The sequence below is a fragment of the Mytilus edulis genome, chromosome 5 (assembly GCF_963676685.1).
Source record: "Mytilus edulis chromosome 5, xbMytEdul2.2, whole genome shotgun sequence".
NCBI lineage: Eukaryota > Metazoa > Mollusca > Bivalvia > Mytilida > Mytilidae > Mytilus > Mytilus edulis.
Window position 1 is genome coordinate 84,136,777 of NC_092348.1, and position 15,401 is coordinate 84,152,177.

General features: G+C 31.3%; 1 protein-coding gene across 1 annotated transcript in view; it reads right to left on the reverse strand.

Annotated features, from left to right (window-relative positions):
- Positions 1–8,650: 8,650 nt before the first annotated feature.
- Positions 8,651–15,401, reverse strand: part of LOC139525280 (uncharacterized) — a 52,339-nt gene continuing 45,588 nt past the window's right edge. Inside the window, exons 26-28 of the mRNA XM_071320482.1 lie at positions 14,757–14,831; positions 11,162–11,624; positions 8,651–8,839 (exon numbers count right to left, since the gene is read on the reverse strand). Coding sequence (XP_071176583.1) covers positions 8,790–8,839; positions 11,162–11,624; positions 14,757–14,831 — 588 coding nt within the window. The 3' untranslated portion in view covers positions 8,651–8,789. The remainder of the gene's footprint in view (positions 8,840–11,161; positions 11,625–14,756; positions 14,832–15,401) is intronic.

Here is a 15,401-nt window from a genome sequence, read left to right on the forward strand (position 1 = left end):
TTAATAACAGTATCTGAAATATTGTCACTTTCATCATATCATCTCTTCGTAAATTTTTCCGACGCCATCACGGGTTGACCGTTATGGAATAACTGTTTCAGAGATGATATCGGATATGTTCCTTACATCATAACTACAATCCCTTTCCTTTTCATGAATGTGACCTACCGAATTAGACTATTTACCGGGTTTGTTATAACATGAGCAACACGACGGGTGCCACATGTGGAGCAGGATCTGCTAATCCTTCCGGGGCAGCTGAGATCTGCCCCCAGTTTTTGGTGGAGTTCGTGTTGCCTATTCTTTAGTTTTCTATGTTTTGTCATGTGTACTATTGTTTGTCTGTTTGTCTTTTTTTTTATTTTTAGCCATGGCGTTGTCAGTTTGTTTTCGATTAATGAGTTTGACTGTCCCTCTTATATCTTTCGTCCCTCCTTCTTGGTATTTAATTACTTTGTTACAAGAGTATGCCTCAATCATATTTTGGTGTATATGTGAATGTATCGTTAACATATTGTCACTGCTGTCAATTTAAACACAAAACACCGGAACTTCATCACTGAAAAAACTAAATGTCACTCAACCTACTGCTGAAAGGTTATTTTTAATGACACACAAACAATAAAGCCAGTATGTGGTGTCGACCCTTTTGAACATATCAATCACAATTATTTACCTGAAACTTATGAATGGAAGCTATTATGCCTAAACCTTATACATTTCTACGGCAAATAGCTTTATTATGCCATGCATGAATAAATCTAAAGCATGTATTTTTCATGTCATTTTTAATATCAGTTCTTTATTTCAGGTACTTTTTTTACCATGTGAAACAAGACAATCTGAACGCTAGTATATTGGTAGTATCTGATAATGGTACAATAAAACTAAACAATACATTGAATGATTATCCAGAGGGATCGGTTATAACTTTCAGAATCTTCTGTGTTGATACTGGTGTAAAACAGGATTCAACATCAATCAAAATACTTATTCCTATAACAACAAAAGTGCCATCAGTAGTTGTTGTGCAAGGTATAATATTTTACTATACTTTATACTTTTATAATGGTGTTGAAATTAGTTATTTAATATTTTAATTTCCAATAGATCACTATGAGTATATTAATAAGGTGATGTGGATTGTTTGTCAATCAAACACCGATTCACCGACACCGCACTTGCGAGAAAAATATATGATATATAATATAAAATAAATATATAAATCGATATTGCTAACTTAAAAAAAAAACAAAAAAACTCATACTATTTATACTCCCCGAACAGAAGTATAATTTATGTTTTTTTTCAATCTCACTTAAATGATTGTTTTGCATGACGGTCGATGATACAATATAAAAAAGAAGATGTGGTATGATTTCCGAAGAGTCAACACTCCACAAGAGACGAAAGGAAAAAGTAATTAACAGCTATAGGTCACCACACAGCCTTCAAAATAAGCAAAGCCCATACCGCTTAGTCAGCTATAAAAGGACCCGAAATCACTAATGGAAAACATCTCAAACGAAAAAACTAAATGCCTAATTAGTGTACATAAAAAAATGATAAAAAAAGACATGTAACATACATACAGAATGAGGTGGGGTTAACCATGTAAGCGTTTTCTGGTGACAAATATGGAGCTGGATCCACTTACCCTGCCATAGTACCTGAGAATATCCCTTGAACTTTTGTATTGGTTCGTGTTGCTGAACTAGTGTTATAAATATGGCCGTTAGTTTTCTCGTTTTGGTTGTTTTACATTGTTCATTTCGGGGCATTTTATACTATGCGGTATGGTTTTAGTGTAGTTTAAACATATTGTATTGTTCAAAAATGACAAATGGATTTGACACATGTTTTTCAACTGAGTAATGTCATCTCCAATGCGGAATGGGCTTTGAGCATTGTTAAATGCCGAACGGTGACCTAAAATTGTTAATTTCTGTGTGAACACTATTGTTTGACTTTCGTCCCTTTTCTGTTATGTCATCGAATTGTCAGTTTTTCATTTACTTAAAGATTTCAATGTCCTATTTCTAATTTTCGTATACTTTCGGTCGCATTAACATGATTATGAGAAGTTTATTACACGATGTTTCAGTGAATGGACGTTTTCTGGCTAGAACAGCTTTATCCTGATTAGTGAAATGGTGCCTTTGGATTGATTGATTGCTGGTTGCTTTACGCCGCATTAGCACAAGGCTTTATCGCGGCGACGGTGCCTTTGGAAAGAGTATGACAATATTCAAATATTTTTAAAAAAATTGAAAAAAATGCTGCAATAATAAAACCTATTGGTACGGATAAAATATCTAAAATCTCATTTCTTTTTATTTGTTTCTTAAACTACTCTTTGTTTTAATTTCTCAAGATGCCCTGTATATTTGTAATTTTTTCTAATTCGTCTGGAATTTTTACTTGGTATCGCCTAAAATTAGAAGATGTGTTATACTTGCCAATTTGACAACTGTCAAAAAAAAACCCAACAACAACAAAGAAAAAAAAATGCCTGTACCAAGTCAGGAATATGACAGCTGTTTTCTTTTCGTTTGATTTTTTGTTGAGCTTTTGTTTTTGTCATTTGATATTTGAATTTTCCTCGCAACTTGGAATTTTTCGAAATTAATTTTTGATTACCATTTTAGGTTACAAGAGGATATGAAGTACAACATAGCAGACTTCTAGCAGCCATCAACGTTTCTGTTTTCGTTAAACACTCGTAAAAATGGGACAATGGTCGAAACATGGCAGTGTGGTAATACCTTTCATTTAACCAGAATGGATATATATTTATTAAGCTGCAGAACATGCTAATAAAGAGTAATCTTATTAAACAGATGATACACAACTTATACAGTTGACATATACATATACAGCATTAATGTCGAAAACTATTTCTAACATATAGCGGAGTTTGGCATACAATTGGTACATAATAAACAAGCAAGTGTTACGAATTTTCTGTGCCTCATATAGGTATTTACCAAGATTATTTAATTCCTTAATATTTCTTACTTATAATAAATGAACCAATTTGAAAGTAGATGGGTTTCTATAATAATGCATCTATATATATTTACTTCTGACATTTGCATATTTATCACACTCTAATATAAAATGATATTCATTTTCGATTAAATTCTTATCACACATAGTACAAACACGCTCATTTCTGGAAATATTAAAGTATCTTGAAGTTCCAGTTTCTACATTAAGTAAATGTGAATTGATTCTATAATGATCTGCTACAACAAGTTTATTGCTACCAAAATGAAGGCTTTGTGTATATTGGTGGAGACGTTAATTCTAGATGCGGGATTACATGCAAGGTGTGGATGATATTAACGACATAGAAATAATTGACGTTTTTAGTAACAAGTACGGTTATCTTCTAATTGACGTTTTGACCAGTTGTAACTTGTGTATGCTTAATGGTCGTGCTGATGGAAATAACGACTGCACATGTGTATCAAAGCGTGGACGGTCAGTTGTTGACTATGTCTTTACACCTCATGAACAGTTAGACATGCGCACAAGCTGTGACGTGTATTTAGTGTCTGATCTTACAGTCGATACTGGTCTGAACTTTAAGAAGTCCATCCCGGACCATGGACCAATAGTGTGGACTGTAAAGGTGAAGAAAGACATTGCATACGATACGAGTAATATTGGACAAGCACCAAGTACAGATGGACCCAGGTACAATTTGAAACGCTTCCCATTGAACTTTCTTGACAACAATACACACATTCAAGATACTATTGACAAAATTGAACACGAACTAGACTAAGTCACAAATAAAGACATTAATAGTGCATATACAGAGTTTGTTACTTTAATAGAAAAAGAGATGAAAGACACAGTTCCCGTATTGAAGACCCCAACAGAACCAAGTTCGAATAAAAGGAAGAAATTGCTTCGAAAACCATATTTGACTGAAAAACTTACCTCATAATGGAATAAAGTGTGTGTTAAAGAAAAGCAGTGGTTAAATTGCAAAAACTGTACTAATCTAAGACGTACTAGTAAAATAAAACAGGAATTTTGTAATATTCGTAATCAGTTCGATAAACTAAATAGAAATACTAAACGTAACTTTCAATTAAAGGAGCAGGATGATCTGATTAAACTGTTTCAAAGTAATAACACTCGGGACTTTTGGAAATACATTGGTAATATTGGTATTGCGAATGAACGTCGCCAAAACATCCCATTCAAAGTAAAAACAGATGAAGGCGTTAGTAGTGATGTTGATGTTGTCCTGGACAAATGGAAAACAGATTATGAAAAACTATTTAATTCTGGTGATAATGGTAACTTTGATAGCAATTATTTAGACTGGGTAAAGGAAAACAATCATGTTTTCCCGACCAGGAACTGTGACACTTTGAACTGCCCTGTTACGAGACAAGATGTCATTGACGCTGTAAATAGGACTAAATTGAATAAAGCAGTCGGTTTTGACTATATTCCTGCGGAAAGTTTACGCAATAGCATATGTATAGACCTGTTATTTAAACTTATTGCGTTCTGCTTTCAAAATGGTAAAGTGCCTGATTTATGGTTAAATTGAATTATTAATCTTATTCCAAAAAATGATAGTGGTTGTAAATTCGATCTTATGTCATATAGAGGTATAACTGTTTATCTATCCCATGTAAAATCTTTGCTGACATTTTAAATAAGCGTTTAAATAAATGGCTTAATGAAAATGAAATTTTATGTGATGAACAGAACGGTTTTCGAAAAGGTAGAAACTGTACAGATCATGTTTATGTATTAGATAATATTGTCAAAAGTAGAAACAAGAGTGCACACACTGAAATGTCTCGCCTTCTTTACTAATCATTGATATTATGTTGATAATCCTAAATACAAAGCTTTATTACGACTGTCACATAAACTTAACATGAACCATGAAAATGAGGTCAAGGTCAGTTGAACCATATGCCAGGCAGACATGTACAGCTAACAATGCTTCCATACAACAAATATAGTTGACCTATTGCTTATAGTTTAAGAAAATAGACCAAAACACAAAAACTTAACACTGAGCAATGAACCGTGAAAACCAGGTCAAGGTCAAATAAAACCTGCACGACTGACATATAGATCATAAAATATTTCCCTACACCATATATAGTTGACCTATGACATATAGTATTAGATAAAAAGACCAAAACTCAAAAACTTAACTTTGACCACTGAACCATGAAAATGAGGTCAAGGTCAGATGACATCTACCCGCTAGACATGTACACCTTACAATCATTCCATACAACAAATATAGTAAACCTATTGCATAAAGTATGAGAAAAACAGACCAAAACACAAAAACTTAACTATAACCACTGAACCATGAAAATGAGGCCAAGGTCAGATGAAATCTGCTCGCTAGACATGTACACCTTACAATCATTCCATACAACAAATATAGTAAACCTATTGCATAAAGTATGAGAAAAACAGAACAAAACACAAAAACTTAACTATAACCACTGAACCATGAAAATGAGGTCAAGGTCAGATGACACCTGCCAGTTGGACATGTACACCTTACAGTCCTTCCATACACCGAATATACTAGCTTATAGTATCTGAGATATGGACTTGACCACCAAAACTTAACCTTGTTCACTGATCCATGAAATGAGGTCGAGGTCAAGTGAAAACTGTCTGACGGGCATGAGGACCTTGCAAGGTACGCACATACTAAATATAGTTATCCTATTACTTACAGTAAGAGAGAATTTAACATTACAAAAAATCTGAACTTTTTTTAAGTGGTCACTGAACCATGAAAATGAGGTCAGGGACAATGAACATGTGACTGACGGAAACTTCGTAACATGAGGCATCTATATACAAAATATGAAGCATCCAGGTCTTCCACCTTCTAAAATATATCGCTTTTAAGAAGTGAGATAACACCGCCGCCGCCGCCGCCGCCGGATCACTATCCCTATGTCGAGCTTTCTGCAACAAAAGTTGCAGGCTCGACAAAAATGCAAAATAAGATACATTTGTATGTTTAAATTTTGTTGACGCAAAGAAAGCATTTGATACTGTTGATAGAGACTGTCTACTATTTAAATTGAGAAAAATTGGTATTAACAGTATATTTTTAAATTGTATTACTTCTTTATACAGTAATGTCAATTGACTTTATGACATCCTTTTTTCTCGATATGCTAGACCATCAGAACCTCTACAAGACAGTTTATGTATTTTTTGTGATAGTTGGCAAATTGAAGATGAAAAACACTTTCTTTCTTATTTTTGTTTTTACTCTGATATCAGACATGAATTATATGCCAAAGCCTGTCTTTAAATGTTGATTTTGAGTATTTATGCGATATTGAAAAACTTCGTTATCTTATGTGTGATGAGAATATGGTTCCTCTTTAAGATAGTTCCCTTTATCATATGTTTTATCGACGAAAACATGTCATCTAGAAATTATATATGTTTTTTTATTATTTTTTATTTACGAAATACTTTTTAAATGTAACAAAACTGTCCTTTTAAGTATGTATTAGATGTTTGTTTAATGATAGCGCCTCATAAGTCGTTTTTGGCTGGCATCCTTTTACTTAAATGTTAGGTTCTTATGACTTTATGTGTTTATATATATAGATATTGTAATGGATGGTGACACTTTAATAAAATAAATCCTATCTTATCTTATCTTACATATGACTGGATTAAACTGTTCAATGGTCGATTCAAATAAAATTGCAAAGCATGTGCATCATGTATATATTGATACAAATTACATTTTGAAGTATTTAAAAAAAATGACAATCCTTCAGCTATATAATTATCAACAATTCTTTACAGCAACAGAACAACATAAGGTTATTTGAATAGAATAAATAATGTATTTTCTTGTCATTTAAAGACGTAATGGTCTCAAAAGCTACTTCTTAATATTAAAACAATTATTGCTGAAAATTGACAACTAGTTTAAACATATTTATTTATAGTGGATTGGGAAACAAGTTTTGCAACTTATATTAATCCCTTTCCACTTTGCGGGTGCGAGTGCTGCCTTGTAGCGGCATTAGCCTACTCTTTTTCGAAATCTACAAGGGTGTCTTTCACGTGCAAGAGATATGGCTCTCTCTTAACACGGGCCAGCCATTTATCGTCACCTTCCGACGAACTATCATCGTTTCCTCAAGACCATACTCGAAGATGGTGTCAAGGGAGAACCGAAAATTGAGTTCCTGAAATTTTCATCCCAAACGGGAATCGAACCAGGAACCTTTGACAACTATCTACCATAGACCAAATTTGTTGATTCACACACAATTTCAATTCCATAAATTATAATTCCTTTTTCAAATATCACATATTCGAGCATTTAAAAAAACTTAGAAACAATCTAAGTGTTCCAAATATTAGCAAATTGTAAAACACAATCCGTTTGAAATTAATTTAAAGTGAAGTTTATGCATTTACCAAGATTTGATATGTCATAAAATAGTTATACTTTATCATCGTTTATTTTGTTTTCCTTATTGTTAGCAGACAGTTAAACATTAAATCACAAATTAAGTACAGTCCAGATTCATACTAAAGTTTTAAGTAATATCCCTTTCCTACTGGACAGATAAGATACTAAGGAAAGACAATCTAATGAGTTTCAGTTTAAACAATATGATACTCATGTTACACATCAGGAATTTTTAGAAAGGTACTTTATTTGGAGAAATATTAATACATTTTGTAACCATTTATTGTTGACCTTAATATTTTCAATTTTGCAGCAACCAAGTTTTTTTTCGAAAACAAGCAAGGGATATACATGTAAGCTCCAAATCCTGGTCTTAGATATATAAAAAAAATCACAAAAATACTGAACTCCAAGGAAAATTCAAAACGGAAAGTTCCTAATCAAATGCCATTTATAATTATTAACCATTGTCTGGGTCATCAATTAATCCAATGACTTAATAATATATATTCAAAAATAAATTATAATTTTGAACTGCGTATGAAAAATCTAAGGCATCGATTTTCAGTATCTTTGGGTATCTATATTAAATGAACATGCAATTAGTATCTCTTCAACTAATAAATTGACAATATCTCATTTAGAATAAGAATGAGGAAATTTCTATTTTATTTTTCTTCCATACATAAGAACACGCAGATAATTGCTTATTCACCAAATATTTAATATTATATGTATTTTGATCTTTGAACGTTTATCAATAAATGGCCGTTGCTTCAGTGCTTTTACAGTTGTCATGTAATAAACATTTTACAAAGAAATGAAACTCTCCCCCCTTAAAAAGAAAGAAAGAATGTTTTTTAAGGAAGTGAAACTCTTCCCCCCCTTTCCAAAAAAAAAAGAAAGAAAAAAAAACTAACATGATCACTTTTTACTATTATTGTACAGTCATCAGTCATTCAGAAACACTACATTTTTTTTGAGTCAGAAGACAAATACAATCACGAATAAACATTGGCTTACACAAACTCCTACAACCGTCAAAAACATATATACAAAAGATAACATCACAATAAAGCAATGTTACTACACAAAATAAAACTATGCGCACATAAACTAAATATATAAGCCCATATAATTCTAACATAATCATTAGATGAAACAAGCATCAGATTGAAATAATGGCATAAACAAATACATATAGCAAACAATTCAGAGCAGAAATTACAGGAAGAAGGAATAAAATTCAGCTATCAGTTTTTGACATTTACAGGCACATAGCTGTATAAAACATTGATACAATTTATCTGATGAGTTCTTCGGTCTTTCATGGTGGGATATTCATTCGGTGTTCAATTTCAATTTCTATAGCCATTTCTGAAATTATTAAAGTATACCAGCAATTGACAACAATATGAGGTATTAGTTAACGTTATTTATCACCATTGGAAAAGTAACTGATATAAGCGGCCGATATTGTGTTTTCTCATTATAACTTTTAAGATTTAGTGTTGCTTGTTTGTTGAGTTGAAATGTTTGTCTGGCATCCTAAAGTATATGTCCTGCTCTTTGGGGATCTTATTTTTATCATATCCTTATTTATCTGTTGCATGCCTTTATTCATTGTTATTAAAAATCCTTTATAACTTAAATAAATGATTTTTCTAAATGTACTTTATGTTAAATGCAAAGGCTGCTATTTCCTCATAGTCGTTTCTGTTTTGAGTTTTTCCGACGTAGTCGGTATAGTTTCGGTTTTGAACTTAAGGACGCTTAACTATGGCAACAGAATACGCATGCTCAAAAATCCTTTCTGTGATTAGACAAAATGCTGTCATGGTGGGTGATTTGGTTGTGTTTGAAAAAACGTCTCGTTAATTTTATCGTGATGGAAAGCAAGTGAAAAACTATGAATATTTGACTAGATCTTACAAAGATTTATATTTTTATTAAAATAATTGTTTCTCCAATAGCTCTTTGCATCCGTGACAGATGTTTATTCGGAACAATTATATAATTTTTAATGTAAACGTTGTTGTACGAACGTACATGACTTTTAGAACGCAACTATGCATGTGAGATTTCCGCGGGTTTTGGTGAATGTGAACAGAAAGATACGAGGACCTAGAATACTGAACACAAACAGGGAAAACGTTATTTAAATGGTATCTTTGTGCTTCTGAAGGTTATCGAAATGAAAGTTTTAAACATATACTCAAATTTAAATACGTCGGATATCTTTTTTAAAGATAGTTTTTGTTGATATTTAAAACTGAATTATGTAGAAAAAGTATTGTCCAATGAAAAAGGTCTATGCTCTGATTGTCTTACAACCCTTGTGTCAACCATTTCCTGGATTCATTGGGGACCTACTAGCAAGGCAAATAAATCAAATGTTTAAAGTGATATCAATCCTGAATACGAGTTCACAATTTTGTCCCTTGACATTATGTACATGTAACTAACAGTAACAGTTCCTTTAAGCTTATTCTAACAGTGCATAATTGGTAATTTTTAACACTGATCCCAAGTTATTACTTTTATTAGCAAAATAAAAGGATATCATTTTATTGCAGTAATATTTTTCATGTTATAAAACAATATCAAGCTGTATTCTGTACAATTTATGTATGATAATTTTCAGAAAGTTGTTTTCCTACAGAAATGTAACTACTTATAGTATGCATAGAAATCACAAAGATATGTTACCGTACCTTTACTTATTTTTCTATAATCTTGTGGCAAACATTTAAAAAAGGCCCTTGCAAAATATAGTTGTTCAAAAGTCTCAAATGAAAATTCTTTATAAAGATCTGGTTTGAGAAATGTTAAAGGAGATGATTACAAAATTAGTTGCAATCGTTTGTTAATCTTTTCAAATAATAGATGAAAACAATTTGTGAAACAAGAATGTGTCCATGTACACGGATGCCCCACTCGCACTATCATTTTCTATGTTCAGTGGACCGTGAAATTGGGGTCAAATCTTTAATTTGGAATTAAAATTAGAAAGATCATATCATAGGGAACATGTGTACTAAGTTTCAAGTAAATAGATTACTACTTCAATATGTCTAAGGTGTTAGGTTTTTTGTTCGAATATTAACAAACAGGATGTTTGTAAACAAAATAAAAGTTTCGACATAATTGTAAATTATCAAGACAATAATTAAGTTTCCATATTTGGTTATATGAGTTAACATGCCTCAAACAATTCCATCATTTCAAGTGCGCAAATTCAATAGGTACATGCAATTTTCTGCAAAGTTTAATTGTTCTATAATTGTGTAACATAATAGAAGTTAATTACACACAGCATAAGCACTTTCTCCGCCCTCCTGATATCCTCAGACTAAACACCCGTTTTGTACTTCGTTCACCCAAACTACTTTTGTTTTAAGGGTGCGGATCTTCCAAGAAATAAAATTTTGTAGCATCTGATATATATAAATACTTATAAAGATGAATGATTCCATAATCTTTATGTGTTCATATTTTTTTTCCGATCAACAATAATTATTGCTGAATTCATAAATGCACAATATATTAACCTATTATGATCTGCATATACCGTTCTTCAAATTTTGTAATGATAAGCGTTAAGTATCATCCGACTATTTGACTATTTGTTTTATTTTGAACATTAGGGAAAATATTGTAATTATACTGGTACCCTGTAATTTATCTAAGTAACCTTACCTGATTGAACACTATTGACTTCCTCATCAGAAAGAGTTCTGCCTAAAATTTCCTGTAGCTGTTCTGTATACAACTTTGATGGGTTATTACGTTGATCAAACCTTTCTAAAAGATCGCCTATGATATTGCATAAGTCATTATAACGTGTATCGTCAAGTTTGAATGTTTTAGAATGTTGCATTTCATTCCTGGTAAGTCGTATGCGCTCTATGTCATCTCCAGTAGATATGTCTGTGTTCTGTATGTCATGCCATGTCCCTCCCCAAGGATAATATCGACCACCTGAATTACTTGGAGTATGTCTATTTATATTCTTGTGCTCTTTGTACAAGTATGTTATATCACATTCACTTCTAGGCTTCACATTTCCTTTATCTTGTTTAAGCAGATCAAATAACACATCGGCAAGAATATTTAGCACAATTATGCCCATCTTTGCAAAATAAAATTCCTCCTTGGACAACTGAAAAGTAGTACAATATAAAAAACAAAAGGTGGACAATATAAAATAATCATTGGATTAAGAGTATTGTGTTAGTATTTTTACCTATGTCAAGAACATAACGTACATGTAATTCAATCCAAACAAATTTAGGCTCTCAAGTAATTTTGATAAAGTAAAAGGAAATCTTAAGGGCATACAATACAGTTTTGAACCTGTATTTACAAGTTGATGAAAATTTGCCTATAGGCTATTTTTTACCTGATAAAATCAAATATGTAATAAAAAATATACCTTCATGTGCTACTTTTTGAGTAAAATGAGGTCGAAATTTTGTATATTTGCTCAAAATTCAGATTTGTGTCCGTATTTTCTTTTTCGAAAGAAAGACATTTTTTGTTAAATAATCGGTAATTTCTGTATTTTATAAGTATCATTAAAAATTATGCAATTTTTTATTCTGAAATAACTCTATATTTATCAAATTTTCATGAATAGAGGAAAAAACGTAATTTTCTTGCTGCATGTTTATCAAAATTAAAAGAATTGGGCTATTTACAGTTTTATAAAATATGGGTCACATAATCTCCTTGCAAAATGAAACAAATTGCTGTTTTAAAAAATAGGGGTCCATGAACTCGTTTTCAAACTAAATCAGTTTGAATGATAAAAATCAGTCGAAAAATGCATCTTTTCCCGATATGCCATAGTTTGACGTCGCAAAAATAACATTTTACGTTAGCAACGTCATTACCTTCCCTGTAACTGTATCGTATGCCCTTAAACATGACATGTCTAGTAGTGTATAAAACCACATGAAATACAAACTTCCGTATATTTCTAGATTACATCTGATTTTTTTTAAAGTAAATTTTAAGACTAAAATGAAAATTCCCTAAGCAAAAGGCTGACTACATGCCTAAAGTTTTAAACTATTTCTTCAATACTATCGCCACTTGTTGCACAGTTATGTAATATATATGTCATAAATGACAATACATATATTTTATTTATCATATTCATTCCACGTATCATATATTGTCAATTCTAACGTATGACCAGATTTGTACTTCTATTGACAATTCTACACAGACCGATCTTTTAACCTTATAAAAATCTAAATTAATATTGGTTCTAATGGGTTCATGTTGCTAAACCGTATGTTTCGTTTTAAATATTTTGTTATATTTATTTTTCATTTCATTTAGTAAGTCTGGTCTTATCATTGATAGTCTCTAGGAAAATTCTTTTTTTTTACATGAAGTACGACAGTTAATTGATACTTAGAGGATTAATCCTGCTTTTGAATATTGATAAATGTTTAATATGAGATAAAGGTTGTGTTATATATCTATATTTCAGTGATGATTGTGATGAAGTAATTTCTCAGTCAAATAAATACGAGTTTTTACACAGAATAAGAATGTGATTGAACTTTTTTACACTTAGAAATACAACTTTTGCCAAATTCTGTACATGCTTGGAGATGTTCGGAGTCAGAAGTTGAACTTTCATATGATCTCTTCAAATTCTGCTTGTCTTTTATACCTTATACATGTTATAGGGTTTTTCAGTTTTTTTTTTTAATTTTGTCACATTGTTCTTTCTTATGACACTTGCTTCCATTTAAGAAATGAAAACATTTGTTAAACTTAGACAAATTATTGTCTTAGTTGTTATTGAATTTGAACTATCGGTTAGTAATTGCAAGTACTCTCAGAACAATTTTCTTTGGCGTTTATCTTGACAGGAATGTAGGAATATCCGTGTTGTTCACTGCTTCATGTGCTTTGTACTAATCTTATGGATTAAGCACTTTTAAACCATTTTCATAGTTTGTTCTTATGTTTAACTGTTACGCAACTGTCCCCTGTTAGTGGGAGGGTTGGCACCTTTAAATAAAAGCAACAGTAGTATACCGCTGTACGAAATTCATTAATCGATTGAGAGAAAGAACAAATCCGGGTTACAAACTAAAACTGAGGGAAACACATCAAATATATATATATATTAAACATATTTATAATGGTTTACTTTTAAAGATTGTGACTTGGATGGAGAGTTTTTTCATTTGCACTCATAACACATCTTCTTATATCTATTAACCCCGCCACATTCACTACGCTTACATCCGTCCACTAAAGCATTTGTGGATAGTTGATATTTTATATGTGTCATTTGCAATGATATGCACTGAAATAACTATAATAATAACAAGAATTAAAAGTAATGATTTCGACTTATTCTGGTGTTTTCTAGTTCAATTTTAAATATGAACAAAAGGGATGAATGAACAGTGTACACATGACAAACAGTGACATTTTGTTATTTGAATATTTTGGCCCATTTGAGGTTCCTTTATATTCATGATATAAGCAATCACTTTGTAATACAATAGTGAATTGATCTTAACATAAAACTTCGACTGTTATAAATATGAACTGATAATAAATACTGAACAACATATTTCTAGTATTTCGGTATATCAGACAACTTTCACACATGTCAACTAAAGTGTATTTAGTTTGTGCATACACTTAAATTTGGTCTTTTTGTCAGATCAGAACAAAATATTTACCTGGGAAAACAATAAATACTGAATGGAATATTTTGGAAATCGAAACAGTGAAATTTCTTGCCATTATAAAAAGAAGTATAACGTGCAAATAGTTACATAAACTTTTAACATAATTTCATGTAGAAAGCATTAAGATGCTGTTATTTTTAAAATGGATTTTTACCAACTTTTTTATAATTTTGTAATAGTATATGATTTTAATGTACGAATCAGTTCTAAAGACTATGATTTTATGTATTTCTCAAAAGTTTCAAATTTGAATGCCCCCCTAAAAAATAGCATTAAGAATCGCCACAAGCATCACTATTAAAACTCCTTAGAAATTTCTTACAGCGAACCTTTTAAATACATGAATTGAATAAATGTATTTTCTGTACTGAATAGGAACCTAATATATATATATAAAGCCAAATCCAAATTGACTTGTTTTTTGTATTGCATCAAATTTCTACGAATAAAAAAAGAAGAATAAACCTCACTATCGATTCCCTTTTGTTTCAACTAGTTAATTAATACTATGAATTGAAATTATTTGAGGATTTAGTCGATAATCATAGTTGTTGCGCATTACATACCACTCCCGAACTGTTCTTTCTTGTTTGAACTTTAGACAATTTTAGCGCACTCAAGGCATCTGGGTGAAAATACAGCTAAAATTAGAAAATGGACATCATGTTGTGACTCTAGTTGCATTATTGCTGAAATTAGATCTATTTCCTTTTTTGTATTTGATTACGTAGTATTTTGGTGTTACTCACATACTGTAAGTCATCGATACCAAGAGACTTTTGATATCAGGTCATTGATCCATATACAGGAAATTGATGCCAAAATCAAAGTAAGATTCTACATTTTGAACTTAGCTTGTTATCGCAACAACTAAGAAACCGTTAAAGTGTTTAATAGAACGCAACGACCATAACATATTCTGGTAACTTTAAATAGCAGTTTTCTCCTCCTAATGTATTCAGATATAAAAAATAATGTTTGGTAGGAATAAATTCTTCCCTGTCATTTTGTTTAGTCTTTTGATTAGAGATTCATGAAACTTTACCTGAAATTCAAGATCAATTTGACGTTCTCGATTTTCACCTTTGCTATAACTTCAAACATGTACGTAAGGTCTTTTTCATAAGGTTTGATGGCATATGACTTGTAAAAAGATCTACTTGTAGTATATATTGTTTCCATTGATTTCATGTAAAAGTTACAGAATTTTG